At 40.3% G+C, this 14,853-nt stretch overlaps 2 protein-coding genes and 1 long non-coding RNA gene across 4 annotated transcripts in view; 2 read left to right on the top strand and 1 right to left on the bottom strand.

The window, feature by feature from the left end:
• The window catches only part of LOC103475241 (sodium/potassium-transporting ATPase subunit beta-3-like), a 16,240-nt gene extending 9,682 nt beyond the window's left edge, over window positions 1-6,558 (top strand). Inside the window, exons 3-7 of the mRNA XM_008426714.2 lie at window positions 185-283; window positions 1,922-2,109; window positions 3,178-3,228; window positions 3,340-3,426; window positions 4,501-6,558. Of these exons, the coding sequence (XP_008424936.1) occupies window positions 185-283; window positions 1,922-2,109; window positions 3,178-3,228; window positions 3,340-3,426; window positions 4,501-4,668 (593 nt within the window). The 3' untranslated portion in view covers window positions 4,669-6,558. The remainder of the gene's footprint in view (window positions 1-184; window positions 284-1,921; window positions 2,110-3,177; window positions 3,229-3,339; window positions 3,427-4,500) is intronic.
• A 4,261-nt stretch (window positions 6,559-10,819) lies between these two features.
• LOC103475237 (uncharacterized) overlaps window positions 10,820-14,853 on the bottom strand; it is a 14,253-nt gene continuing 10,219 nt past the window's right edge. For both annotated transcript variants that reach the window (XM_008426705.1, XM_008426706.1), the window contains exons 5-9: window positions 13,716-13,828; window positions 13,407-13,518; window positions 12,675-12,876; window positions 11,423-11,749; window positions 10,820-11,320 (exon numbers count right to left, since the gene is read on the bottom strand). In XM_008426705.1, the coding sequence (XP_008424927.1) occupies window positions 11,188-11,320; window positions 11,423-11,749; window positions 12,675-12,876; window positions 13,407-13,518; window positions 13,716-13,828 (887 nt within the window). In that variant the 3' untranslated portion in view covers window positions 10,820-11,187. The remainder of the gene's footprint in view (window positions 11,321-11,422; window positions 11,750-12,674; window positions 12,877-13,406; window positions 13,519-13,715; window positions 13,829-14,853) is intronic.
• The window catches only part of LOC103475236 (uncharacterized), a 915-nt gene continuing 263 nt past the window's right edge, over window positions 14,202-14,853 (top strand). Inside the window, exons 1-2 of the long non-coding RNA XR_535309.2 lie at window positions 14,202-14,669; window positions 14,761-14,812. This is a non-coding gene — a long non-coding RNA (uncharacterized LOC103475236). The remainder of the gene's footprint in view (window positions 14,670-14,760; window positions 14,813-14,853) is intronic.

Below are 14,853 nucleotides of genomic sequence, written 5' to 3'. Positions count from 1 at the left end.
CTGCTGCATGATGCTGCATAACGCTGCAGGACATTGCATGATGCTGCATAACGCTGCAGGACGCAGCATGATGCTACCAGCTGCTGCATGATGCTGCTAGCTGCTGCATGATGCTGCTAGCTGCTGCAGGATGCTGCAGCTGTGTTCTCTCTGCCTCATGATTTCATGCGTTGCTTCGTTTCAGGTCTGGTTGTTCGTCCTCATGCTGTTGATATTTCCTACAACCGCTCGGATCCAACTAAATACAACCCGTACGTCCAGCAGCTGCACGACCTTCTGCAGCGTGAGTCAAACCCAGATACTCCACGTTTTAGAGCACATGTGTCAAACTCAAGGCACGGGGGCCAAATCCGACCCGCCAAAGCTTTTTTTTGTGGCCCTCCAGCCTCCAGAGGGGACACATAATGAGAACCTTCAAGATAACAATTGTGTGCCGAAAGGGACAGTGTTATGTGTTTTCCAGGCACATTGTACCATTTTATACCATGATCAGGTAACAATGTTACTTTTATGACTCAAAGACATTTTACTTCCTAATTTAACGCCTTGAAATTGGGCCTCTGTCTCTTTAAAAACTCCCCCTCTTTCTAAAGCTCTGCCTTCAGGAAGTCGTCTCAACATGGCTCCTTTACTAATCTGTTTTTACCAGCGTTGCTGTGAGCAGCAGCTCCACCAGGTGTTTGCTAATTGCTCCTGGATAGTCTGAAGGGTCTGAGTGGGGGAGGAGCAGTGCCTCGAAGGCGGGGCCAGGCCCCCCCAGGCGTTTTGGACATCTGAATGGTTCCCATGGAGATTGAAGAAATGAAAAAAAGAAAAATGAAAGCAAGACTGCGGGAATATTTTTGATGAGGGAATAACATTATAACATGACGGAAAGATTAAACAGGAGATTTTACATAAAAATCCCTTTTAAATATTATATAATCAATCAAATCAAAGCATCTTTTAGACTAAAATGGTCACCAACATTGAGTTGAAGCGATGCTATCTCCTACCTGCAGGTGGCAGTATCTCTTATACTGCTGCCTCAGCCTTACTTGATCTAAAGCAGTGGTTCTTAACCTGGTTCGATCGAACCCCAGGGGTTCGGCGGAGCCTCTGCCGCGGAGGTAAAGACACATTAACTTGTGTAAAGTCGTGATGACGCCCCGCTTTGCCATCACTTGCTGCAGAGGATCAGTTACATTGCTTAGCCCAGGGGTGTCAAACTCCAGTCCTCAAGGGCAGCTGTCCTGCAGTGTTTAGATGTGCCACAGGTACAAAACACTGGAATGAAATGGCTTCATTACCTCCTCGTTGTGTAGATCAGTTCTCCAGAGCCTTGCTAATGACCTAATTATTCTATTCAGGTGTGGTGCAGCAGAGGCACATCTAAAAGTTGCAGGACACCGGCCCTCGAGGACTGGAGTTTGACACCCCTGGCTTAGCCAATCAGAGGATCACGTAACATTGCTTAGCCAATCAGAGGATCACGTAACATTGCTTAGCCAATCAGAGCTGCGGAGGAGCCCTGATTGAAGTAGCTCCACTCTTTTTACCAAATTCTATAGTCTAAATCTGCTCCTTAGTCGCATCTTTTCGGGGTTGCTACTGCCTCTAGTGGCGTGGGGGTGGTAACACAGCTAATATAATTACATTACTAAATAAGAATACCGCAAAGTATGTTGCTTGTCGGGGAGAGGGGTGAGGGGAAGGAGGAATGAGAAGGGTTCGGTGAATGCGCATATGAAACTGGGGGGTTCGGTACCTCAATGAAGGTTAAGAACCACTGATCTAAAGTTATACTATATGATCGATATGGAACCAAAAGTGAATATCACAAGCTGACAACGTTCATGATCAAAATGAGTTTTTCTCCCCAGGATGTTGCTTTCTATTAGTGCTGATGCTTTCACAATAAAAGCCCGTTTCCTGTTTGCAGAGTACAACGACAGCATCCAGGAGGGGAACGACTTGTGTCTGGTGGGCGAATACACGGACCAGGACGACCAGCCCAAGAAGAAGGTCTGCCAGTTCAAACGCAGCAATCTGCGCCAGTGCTCCGGTTTGCCGGACGCCAGCTTCGGTTACGCCGAGGGGCAGCCCTGCATCATCATCAAGCTGAACCGGGTCAGTACAGAACCAGCATTAACTCAGGGTACTTTAAATGGTTGGACGCGTCGTGGTGTTTGTCTGGGAGGAGTTTAATTCACTCAGATCATTTCAAAGCTCAGATTTTAACACAAAAATCAGCTTATATCGCTGAATCAGATAAAAACAAAGTCTATACCATGTTTTCTCAGCAGAGGGCGCTGTGGTTGTTTGTACAGCTCAGTATTAGAATCAGGCTAAGAAAACATGTAACTATGGGAGTAAAGTTTTAATAGGATGAAGTTAGAATGTTAAAATTAATTAAGACTTTATTCTAATATTAAAACAACTTTACTGTGGTTATTATAATGACTTTATTCTCATACAACTTTATTCTTGTAACATTGCGACTTTATTTTTGCATCATTACGTCTTTATTCTTGTGTCTTTACATTTTTAATACGGTGTTTAACTGACGTCCTAAAGGGCTGCGGGTTTTAATGGTTTTATCTTTTTTAATCTTTTTTTTTTTCACAATCTCTCTTACTGTTTATTCAATGTCACATGCTGTTTTTATTTATTTATTCATTTATTTTTAATTATGTAAAGCACTTTGAAATGCCTCGCTGCTGAAATGGATTCATTTGCATATTATTACGACTTTATTTTCCTGATATTATGATTTTATTGTCATATTATTGTGATTTTATCCTTGTATTATTTTGACTTTTTGCAACTTATTTTGACTTTGTTCTCATTCGACTATTACTGTTTTATTGTGATTTTATTTTCTTATTATTTCAACTTTATTCTTGTGTTGTGACTTCATTTGTGTATTGATATGAATTTATTCTCGTAATTAAATTTAATAACTTTTTTCTGAGCCGTACTCCATCGTATGCTTTAGCGTTATTTTTATCTTGCGGGATAAATGGATTGTTCTTGCAGACTGAACTCCAGTAAAGACATAAATTCTAGTTTATTTTTGATAACCTGAAACATTTTTTTGAATAAATTCGTCATTATTTAGTTTATCATGGAGCTTTAGCTGTTAGAGTGTGAGATTTCTAATAAATCAAAAAGCAATAACTCCATTTGTGTCTGCAGGTCATTGGACTGAAACCGGAAGGAGATCCGTACATCAACTGTACCGCCAAGGTAACGGCCTAACATCAATCCCATCATGCACCTGTGAATGTTTTTGTGTGTAGATGTTTAGTATCTGCTGTGAATGAGCACAGAAACAGAACCAGTCTGTGTTTTCTGCAGAGAAACACCCCGCTGCAGATGATTTACTTCCCGCCTGAAGGTCGCCTGGATAAGATGTTTTTCCCGTATTACGGCAAGATCGCTCACGTGAGTGAAGGCTGTTTGCTTCTCACACGCACAGAGGACCTGAAAACACTCATACAAACCTAAATTCATGACTTCATGACTCTAGATTATTTATTTTGCACCATTTTTCTGAAACTTTTCAGATAAAAAAATCTCATTGGGTTCAAAAGTCTTTCTTGCAATACCCTCAGTGGCCACATGATGTCGCCACTGCCAACTATGAAAGTTTGTCTGAGACGGTGAAGATATTTAATTATGTTGTTATAGTTTAATGAAATGATTTGCACTATATAGTACACTGTTTTGGTAAAAGTATTGAGTTACTTACCTTCATGTGTACATGAATAGGAGTGCAGATCCATTTTTGATCAAAAAGATTTAATGTGACGTTGGAAATATCTTCGGATCTACTCAGAAGGTTAAGGTTGCAGGGTGTGTTTTTAGGAATTTTCACTTTTCTTCCAGAAAGCTACTTGTGAGGTCGGACACTGATGTTGGACTAGATGGATTTGGGTCGTAGAAAACAATCCATTTTTGCATTACATGTTTGCTGGAAGTGAAAATATGCATAAAAGTTTGTTTCCATTTGCAAGATGGGACCAATATAAAATCATTGCTTTTTAAAAAAATTTAAATATCACAACAACCACATATTAAAGAATGTTATCTTAAGTAAAAATAAGAAAATAATGATGTGACGTTTTCGTGGGGGTGCTATGACTTTTCCAGAGAGAGCTACAGCGCCCCCTAGCGCTGCCACTGTGGAGAAAAAGCTTACATCAGCAGAGAGCCATCCAGAAGTTGTGAAGAAAAGGGATAAACTGGCTATGCTTCAACTTGAAAGAAAGTTTTGATTGTTCTTCATAAACATAAATGGACATAAATGAAAATATTTACCCAGAAAAAGCTGCTGGTTATCAACCCAACATCATCAGAAACAGAGAGAAAACGCTACAGTTGTTTTATTAAACCAAAATGAACTTGATAAAACGTGTCGTTTGTCTTTAGCTGATTCTCTCCTCACATGCCAGATTGCTGCCGGGTCGGTGTGATCCGAACCAGAACGTTTACCTCTGACTCTGCTTGTGTCCGCAGCCGGATTACGTCCAGCCACTGGTGGCCGTCAAGCTGCTGCTAACTAAGGAGGACTACAACGTGGAGCAGACGGTGGAATGTAAAGTGGAGGGATCCAACCTGCGCAACAGCGACGAGCGGGACAAGTATCTGGGTCGGGTCACTTTCCGGGTCAAAGTGTTTCAGTAAACGCTTGGTGCAATTTTACACTGAAACTAATTTTAAATTCAGGAAACTTTTAGCCCAGACCTGATCTGCTCCTGCAAGTCTGAATCAACTGGATCCAACAATGAAATCCGGACCACTGAGGTTTAACGACACACTGCCAGAACCTCCGCAGCATCCTGGTGGTTCAGCCCAGTTTGACAGATGGCTCACCCGTTTCTGTTCTGCTGCAGTGGATCCTGTTGAGGCGCTGGGAGCAGATCAGGTCTGATGTGGAAGCATGTGAGCCCAGAGCACATCAGTGTGTTGTTTTTAGACTTTTCTATGTTAGTGAGATAATAAAAAGTAAATTGATTCCTATCGTGAGTCGCAGGGCAGCGCAGCAGAGTCCGCCTGAGATAGCAAACATTTTTCATTAAAAGTCACACGGTCAAAAATCAAAGAATATTTCCATAATTCTGACCGGGATGTTCTGGTTCTGCAGCAGCTGAAACACATAATTCATACATACAGCAGGAAAGTATCGCTTCTTAACTTTCTTTAGTTAAAATCTCAGAATGAACATTGATATTACTAATCCATAGAAATAACAATAAATGTGTTTCTAACCGGTGGATAAAAAGCTTGGTTTAGAGTCAGGTTTGGAAAGCAGGCAACCTCGATTCAGATTACCGGGTCAGCAGAACCGGTGCTGCAGGAAGAACCGAGTCCTGAGTTACTGCAGCTGATGCTAATGCTGATTGCTAAGGGACAGTGTCAGATTGTAATCTGGTTTTCTTGGAGTTGAGTTGTTTGAAATACAACCCAGTGCAGCTGTTAGTGTAAATCTGAGCCTTATCGACAAAATTAATTTAGGGGAAACCAAGTGGGCTAAATATTTTCAAAGTTAGCAAAAGCGGTAAAGTGCTAAACAAACAATTTGCTCCCATATTAACATATTAGTGGGATAATAGAAGTGATAAAAGGCTTCATCCAACCATTAACCATGAGTGACAGGAAAAGATGTTCTTGTTGAGAATTTCCCCAAAAAGTGTGGAAAATGTTTGAAATTCTGCCAAAACTTATGAGCTCAACTTTAACTTCAGCAGGCAGATAAACAAGAATCCTAACAAAAAGGAAAAAAATAGACTTTGTCACCACTTCAGTAGGTTAACCAGCCTGGAGGAATCTGCTTGTTGGACCAGGGTTCAAATACCGGACGAGCCCCCAATTACTGCCAGCTTAGCTCAGGTCATGAAGAAGGGAATCAGTACTGACACTAGGTCAGTTTGACACTTAGCTTATGTTTCAGTGAAACATCAGATGTTGTCACTTGTTTACATGTGCAGATTTCTGAAGATGGGAACAGAAAACTAGCGAATTAAATGAGTCATGAAGACCTAGCAGACGGCGACCCAGAGTCAAACTGTTGAACCAAAAGATTCCAGCCAGCTGTTGGGTCACAGATGGGAAATAAATATCCCACTTCCAGGAACCCATTGGCCCATTCACACTAATGGTGACTCTATATTTATGAGTAATAGCTACCAAAAAGTATTTTTAAAAAGTGACTTCCACTGCGCTGCCCTTCCCCCATCCGTGGAAAATTTAGCAAAAGAAAGATTTAACCTAATACAGTTATTATTTTAGCAGATTTTATTTATCTATTTATTTCTCGGATTTGTGAGATCATATTCATCAAGTGTAATTTTTTTGTTCTGTTTATCAGCCTGTACAGTTTTTAAAATGTGAACTACGTGTGATTGTAATGAGTTTTTGTGTGACCATCAAACACCATGAAACGTATCAGCAGAGTTTCAATTGGAGAAAAGCTGTTATGGCATCACTGCTGTTTAAATGTGCTGTGAAATCTTTTGTTTTCTTCACAATAACAGAGAAATTGCTATGAAAAACATGAAATGACCTGATGATGATGAAAAATAAACTGAATAAAATGATGAATCAACTCTGCTCTAAATAAATTATACATCTTCTAAAATGTGCTCCCTCGTTCTTTATCTTTATCACTGGAGTCTCAACATGCTCCAGTGTTGTGTGATCTTTTATTTGGACAAGACAGATACTTACTCTCCCAGATTCCTGTGAATAAAAAAGGGGCGGAGCCTCACAGAGATACTGATCAGGTAGAAAAACAAACACTTCAGTTGTTTTGACTCCATTGTGATGGGATGACGAAGAAGAAAGAAAGATGAACTGATTCAGGTGAGAGTTACTTCTTGTTTTTTCAGTCTTCAGCACTTTGGTTCATATATTGATCTAAAACTGATCGGATACAACATCTGTTGGACCAATCAGAATCCAGATCAGCTTTAAGTCTCAATGTTTTTGACTTGCTCTGTAATTCACATCTTTGAAAGCTGGAGAACTGACTGATGAAGAAAGAGTGGAAATCAAAACATTAGAGACATGAAGCAGAATGATACACAATGCACTGTTATCACAAACTGAATCTGGTGAAACGACTTTTCACATTTCTGTGAGGATCAACTTAAACCAGGATACAGAGAATACGAAAGTTAAGAACATGTCTGCAAGCGGGATCTCTGGATAGACCTGTTTATCTTGATTTTTTAATTATGAGATCACTAGGTGAGATAACAATGAGGTTAAAGGAAGTTTTGATCTCTGCTCTGAAACGAATAGAGACGTTATGGTTGGCTAGGAGTTTTTCTGGGTGAAACAAAACAAAGTTAAATGTTAAAATCATTAACTGATTCAGTACAAAATAAATTACAAGTGTGAAAATGTCGTTAATTTCTTGACCTGCTATTGAACTTCCACCATCAGGTGTCAGAACGAAAAATACAAATGTTGCTAAAAATGAAAAACACAAAGAAGAGGGATTAACCTGTAAGCTTTAAAAAACACAACAAATTATTTTCCTTTCTTCTGTTTGTGTTGGAAAAGGAGGAGCCATTGGTCAATGATGCCGCAAGCAGCTCTCATCCCCCGAAGCTCCTCTCAAATCCAACCCAGAAGAAGAAGAGTACCGAGTGATGGTGGTGCCATCAAATTTTTTTGGCAGATTTTAAATACCTTGGGTCGTTCCTGGACAGTCGGCTCAACTTTGCTGAAAACACTGACTATATTTTGAAGAACTGATCTCAGAGACTCTACCTTTTAAGAAGACTTGGTGATCATGCAGTGACCCCTATGTCTTGAATTTGGTGGGGGTGGGAAATCATATTTTATTTATCACTACAGAAGGGTTCAGTGAATGCGTATATGAAACTGGTGGGTTCGGCACCTCAAAAAAGGTTAAGAACCACTGACCTACAGCAAACGTTTCGGGCGAGAGACGGGGTCGCCTGGACAGGTCACCTGGACAGGTCACCTGGACAGGTCGCCAGTCCATCGCAGGACAACACAGAAACAGACAGGACACCGTCATTCACACACACCTCAGAGTAAACCTGCAGACAACAAACAAAGGATGCTTAAATAGGGCTGCAGTAACCTAAACCTGCCACATGAGGGAGCCACAACACAGCACAGGGACAAAAAGAATACAAAATGACCTGAAGCAGCAAATGAAGAAAATAAATCAAAGTTTTGTGAAGGTTGGCAGAAATAAGTGAATATGGTTATGTTCCTGGTTTCCTCCTCCAGCTGGTCTGAGTTTATAAAAAAATAACAAATATAAATAAACCAGACAAAGTTTCCACCCATTAGAAAATATGTCCAAATAAAATAACTTGAACTTAATTTATGCATAATAATAAAGTAAATGATGAAAAAGTAAATCCTGTTTGCGGTGGGAGAATCCAGCACAAACTTTTCTCTGGAGTCACTTTACCTTTGAGTAAAATTATGCAGAAGCAGCGATATTTTTTACTTGACTACAGTCTTTATGCTGCTCTGCTGGAGATGAACGTTTGCAGAATGTTTTTAAATGAAACTGAATTTCTTCCTGGCTTTTCAGGCCACAGTGACACACATCCTCCTGAAGGTTTCTCTGATCACGTCTCCTTTGAATAAACGTGTAGAATAAAGTGTTCTGTTTTTATTCTGGTAATCTTTATTGTTCTTAATAAAAGTCATTTGGACGTTTCCCCAGTTAAACTGGACTCAGTGTGTGACATAAGCGCTGTGTTTGTTTTTTTCCTGGATAAATACATTGAAAGGTAAATGTATCATATGGTTTGTATAACAGTTGTTATTTCGTTGAAAAACTATTCCGTATTTCCACTTCTAAAACTGATTTTTGGGCAGGTCATATTGGGTTTTTTTTTAGGTGTGGCGGATGTTAATGTATAAAAAGGGGCGTCGGCGCGCAGCGGCCTGACGTTCACCGTCAGGTCCGTGCAGCGGGAGACTTGAATTGACTGAACGTTTAGAACAATTAATAAATCGAAGAAAAGAGATAAAACGTCAATCAAAGTTCGCCCCCGCGCCGCGGATCGAGCGCTTCAGGAGCTGGATTGGAGCTCGTACCCAGGAATCGCCGCCAGGTGCAGGAGGACGCCAATTGGCTTGAGGACGCCGACGGAGCGAGATGACGTCACCGGGAGGGGGGCGGGGGGAGACCTTCCCGGTGAGATCTGGACTTTACTGGTTTGGATTTGGATCTTCTGGTTCTGGTTCTGCTCTGCATCCCCAGAACCAGAACCAAACGAGGAGAAGCAGCATTCAGCTTCTATGCACCACAAATCTGGAACAAACTTCCAGAAAACTGTAAAACAGCTGAAACACTGGGTGCCTTTAAAAATCAACTTAAAACCCACCTGTTTAGATTTGCTTATGGCTAAATTAGGATTAGAGTGCCGGTTTTGATGTCTTTGATGTTTTTATCTTTACTTTTTATTTCCTTATTCTCACTGTTTATGTTTTAATGAAGGTTTTAAGGTGTGAGAACCCTTGTTAGATGGCGTTCTAACTAAAACTCTGAGGTTTTAATGTTTTTATCTTTTTCTTTAACATTTTTTTTGTTTTAATCTTTTTCAAAATCCTTTTCTCTTTCTCACTGTTTATTCCCGTTTTTATTTTAATTATGTAAAGCACTTTGAAATGCCTTGCCGCTGAAACGTGCTATAGAAATAAAATTTGATTGATTTAGGTTTCTTTTTGGGGATACCATTTGCGGTGGTACCAACCTTTTTTTCTCATTTTTGGGGGAGGGGTTTTTGACGCTTTGGATTTTTCGTTTTGGATTGGGACTTTGGATTAAAAGGGAGAAAGTCTCCCAGGATATGGAACTCTTTTGTGGACAATATTCTTATTAAAAAGGCTCGAGAATATTTGAACATTTAACCATTTGAGTTTCTTTACTGACATGGACTTTTGAATTTTTGGTTACTGATTTATTTATCCAGATAACTATTATTATTTTCTTGGGTCGTGGTTTTTGTAATAAATCATTGTTGCTAAAAGTCAAACAAAATTTCATTCTGAGTGGTTGACTATTTATTTTTGTTGTCAATTTAACTGGTGTAACATATTTTACCTGATGCCTGCGAAGTATTCCCCCCCCCTTGTGTGTGTTTGTGAGTTCCGCTTCAAATAGAAGCTGAATTTTACAAGTGGAAAGAGAAAATCTCACCTAAAACAGGATCCTGAAGATTAGAGTTCAGTTAAAACATGTTTAAAAATGTGTTGTTAATTATTATTATTTTAAATTCATGACACTTCAGGAAATTTGATCATTACAATTTGATCAAAGGAAAAAAGAAAACTGACAGGAAATTTTATTAAACTGAAGAAATATTTGTTTTGTGTTTGTTTGTGTCTTTCTGAAGAGAATAATAGTTTGATAGTATGTTTAAAAATGATGTTGTTTAAACTAAAAGTTAGTTTTCATGCTAAATGCTGGTAACAGTTTATCCTTCAATCTCCATGGCAACCATTTAGCTGGGTGGACCCGCCTTCGAGGCGCAGCTCCTCCCCTCTCAGCTCCTTCAGACTAGCCAGCAGCAATTAGCAAACAGCTGCTGAGCTCATTATAGGAGCTGCTGCTGCTCAGTGTAATGCTAACAAAAATGTTTTAAAGGGTCAATAGAGGAGCCATGTTGGGACGACTTCCTGGAGGCGGAGCTTCAGAAAGAGCAGGAGCTTCTTAAAAAGACAGACGCCCAATTTCTAGATGTTAAATCACATATTTCAGTTGTGCCAATGAATGTGAAGGAACATAGTCATGTGATTATACTATAAAGAGCTATAAAGTGGCAGAATGTGCCTGTTAAAGATGAAAATCACTGTCAGGTTTATTAGAATATTATTCTGAATTAAAGTGAGACTGAAACACAGGCACTGATCTCACAGTAAAATGTTTTATATATTAAGTCTTTTGTGAGAAACTAACTTCTGTTTATGTTTTGCAGCAGCAGAAATCTGCTCTGGCCTTCATTTTAACTCAAGCACTTTCCACACAAAGGAAATAAAGACATAATAAAAGCCATAAGTTCAACACAGTCACAGCAGAACGAGGTAAAATGAAGTGATATGTCAGGAGGAGCTTCACATTTCCAGAGCTTGTTGTGTGAAATCATTTCTGCCTCCAGGTCTTGGCGGCTCTCAGTAAACACGGCGACATCCACAGAGTCCAGTTCACGCCGACTCAGGTAGAAGTCCGGTCTGCTTGAGAACAGCGTTGACAGCAGGGATAAGATGGCCGCTGTAGCCCAGCAGTCTGCCCTCATATATCAGCTGCTTTTCCTCGTGTTTGGGCGGTCCTCGAGGTCTGCAGACGGAAAAGACAGACGTCAGTCTGCAGGACACTTCACTGTTCCCAAACGGCCTTCCTGGTGAACCTGAAGTTCAAAGTTCAGAGGCCTCGGCTTACTTTATGTGGTACATCCGGGCCAACTTCCTGTCAACCCAGATGCAGGATTTCGGTGGCTGTAGGACTCTGTGGACAGACGTGGCAAACACCGCTCTGGGGTTGACCAGGATCTTGGCGTTGTGCTTCCTTCTGCTGGGGATGAAGGGTTCTCTGTAGAGGTGAGCCAGGATGTTGACCCCCGACACGTTCTGCCACTGGTCCACTGCAGGCAGAGCGCTGGGCTTCGGAGGCGGCAACTCAAACTCCATGGGGATCCAGTTGTTCTCGAAGGAGTAACACCTGTCAGCGCCGTACTTCTTTTTCAGCAGCGGCAGCAACTCCGTCCAGCTGCAGAGAAAATGATCGGAATCAGTAAAAACACATTCAAAACTTGGTGAACACACTGCAAAAACACAACCTGAGCAAATAATTTCTACTGCTAATTTCTTGGTACACTGGAAATAAGACAAAGCTGACTTACAGCAAGATATGGGAGCTTGTTTTAAACGAATAATTTAAAACAAGGCTGATTTTTCCGTTTACGTGAAAAAACAGATTGAAATTGGGCATCTGTCTCTTTAAGAAGCTTCTGCTCTTTCTGAAGCTCCGCCTCCAGGAAGTCATCCCAACATGGCTCCTCTATTAACCCTTTAACAACATTTTTACCAGCGCTGCTCTAAGAAGCAGCTCCCACGATGAGCTCAGCAGGTGTTTGCTAATCGCTGCTGGCTAGTCTGAAGGAGCTAGCAGCTCCTTCAGACTGGATTCCAGTCGTTACACTGAAGCGCACTTTGCACCTCTTCAGTGGTCACGCCGTGCACCGCCTCCATCACCTGTGCAACAAGACTCTCCTTTGTGTCAATAATTCTTTAATATTGATGAAAAGTTTTAATTCCACTGGCAGATTATTTCACTTACAACGTTCTAAAAATGTCTTACTATAACTGAATTTATCAGCCAATCAAATTAATAGTTTTTAAAATAAATAGAAAAGAATCACTGACTCAGAACAAGCTGCTGCTTCTTGCTGAAAAGCTGCTACTAAGTTAGTTTTGTCTCTTTTCAAGCGTACTAAGATATTTGCACTAAAATTCCTTGGTAAGATTTTGTGTTTTTGCAGTGCAGCACAAAGGAAAACTATTGAATCATTAAAATATTTCAGGGAAACCAGAAGACGATGTTTAAAGGTGTCCTGTTTGCCCTTCAGGACATTTATTGGAGGAAAAACTTCACTGATAAAGTCGCTTTAATGTGAAACAGAAGCTCTCAGTACCTGTCGACCGTCTGCGGCAGGATGAGCTCGTCCGGGTCGTGCAGCGCCACGTATCTGGACCGGTACATGGATCTGTACAGGCAGTCGTTGAGCGCCGGGATCTGACCGAAGTAGTGAAGGTCACCAGGACTTTGCTGAGGAGAAGCTTTTCGAGAAACATTCAGGTACTTGGACAGCGACCAAGGAATCACCTCCACTAGACCTGGAGACACACGCAGGTTTTAGTTCACGCTCACTACCATAGCAACAGTTTTCTAACTTTAAAGGATGAAAAAAAAACTATTTAAACCCACAAAGCACCGAACATGTTTGTTCTGGAACATCCACATGCTTTGAAAATAAGAGAACTGCTGTCAGCAGCTGCGTTTTCATCGCAAACGTTTGCAAAACTCTGTCAATTTTCCAGTGTTTAAAAAACCAGCATGTTGAAATTGCTGTTTATGTTAAATAAACACATTGAGTCATTAAAAGAACATGGAAATAGGCTGAGATAAAAGCATTTTTGTTTGTTCAGAAGGTCTAGTCAAAGCCCAAGCTTAAAATCAACAATGAATCTGTGCCAAGATATTAAAGCAGATGTTTCCAAATCCTCTCCATCTGATTTGTGTTGAAAAGGTGATTAATTTAGTAACTTTCTTTGTTAGTAGTTTATCAGCGTGTTAACTCTCAGTCTCATTAATATTAATGAGCTGCTTATGCAGACAGACGTGGACATTAACGTCCAGACTGAACCTTTTTCTGAGTAGTGGTCCAGAACTCGCTGGACGTCGGCGCTGCAGTTGGTCTTGTAGACGACGACTCTACTGACTCCCAGAAGCTGAAGCATCTCCAGACTCTGCACCAGCTGCAACACAAAGCCGGTTTACTGCCACAAACATCACCTGACACAAGCTGCAGGTGCAGCTTTCAAACATGTGCAGGAAGATACAAGACAAATAAAAAGAATCTGTGTTTAAAATCAGCAGCAAAGGGAGAGAAAACGTATTTCTTTGCATCATTTGATCCCATTAAACTCTTGTTCGTTGGTATTTTTTAACCAACCTGCAGGACGTTGGTGAAGTCGTACATAGCGGAGAAGCAGCAGGTGAAGTTGTAAGGAAAGCTCGTCTGTTCGACTTGATTTCCAACCTCCAGAAACTCAAGATGATCAATTTCTGATTTGAAACAACAACAAAAAACACGTTTTAGAAACCGTAAGTTGTTTTTAGACCGAGTTCTCTCTGTTTTACAAACCATTTACAGCAAAGTGTCACCGCCGGGCTCCCGTACTCGTTCTGTTTGCAGCTGTAACTATGAATGGACGCAGCTAAACTTGTGTCTACAATAAATTAACGCTGGACATGAAAATGCCCCCAAAGGGGAAAGTGTTTGACTCGTTCAGTTTTCCTTTTTTTCTAAATAAATGTGGATGAAGAATCTAAACAGGAAGACATCACCAAAGTAAACCTAAACATTTTCAAACTGAACCATCACCTATTTAATCTAAAAATAAAGCTCCTTCATTAAAATAAAACATTTGATTAGTGTTAAAAACGATAAAACTTTGGAACTAATTTTCCTCCTGACACACAGAAGTTGCAGAAAATGTCTCTGTTTGGGTCCATGGAGGGAAGAAAAGGTCTGGTGTAAGAGAAAAGTCTGACCGGTGCAACTTCAACTATTCTGAACCTAAATTTGATTATAAACAATAACTAGAAAATTCCTGCAGAAATTTTACGGGGCATAACGAAGTGTGCCCGTCAGCTTTAACCAAACATTTTAGCTATAGTCTGCATGTAACCTGGTTGTAATTCTCTTTTATTATAATTACACAAAATGTCTTCTTTTGGTTATTTGTCTTGTTCCTTATCTTACTGAAACACCTCTGTCATTGTTTTAACCGTGTTATTTTAAGATCGGAAGCCCCTCCCTTTTATTTCTTCTTCTGTGGTATTGTCTTTAAATTGTTTGCGCCCCTTAGCCCCTCCCCTTTTGACATGTTGTCCTGCGGGAGAGGTGTGTGCCTTTCATTTTTCCATCTAAATACATTCAGTTTATTTATAGATCTATTAAGTTAATTTTTGTTTTATACTTTTGTTTGGTGTAGGACTTGGAGCGGGCAGCCTATAACACGGTTGTTTTGTCTGTATTTTCGTCAGGTATGTTGTACAAAAATGTTTATTTAGTTTTTTTGTAAGTT

The sequence above is a fragment of the Poecilia reticulata genome, linkage group LG13 (genome assembly GCF_000633615.1).
Source record: "Poecilia reticulata strain Guanapo linkage group LG13, Guppy_female_1.0+MT, whole genome shotgun sequence".
Classification (NCBI taxonomy): domain Eukaryota; kingdom Metazoa; phylum Chordata; class Actinopteri; order Cyprinodontiformes; family Poeciliidae; genus Poecilia; species Poecilia reticulata.
This window is presented reverse-complemented; position numbering and strand designations above follow the sequence as displayed.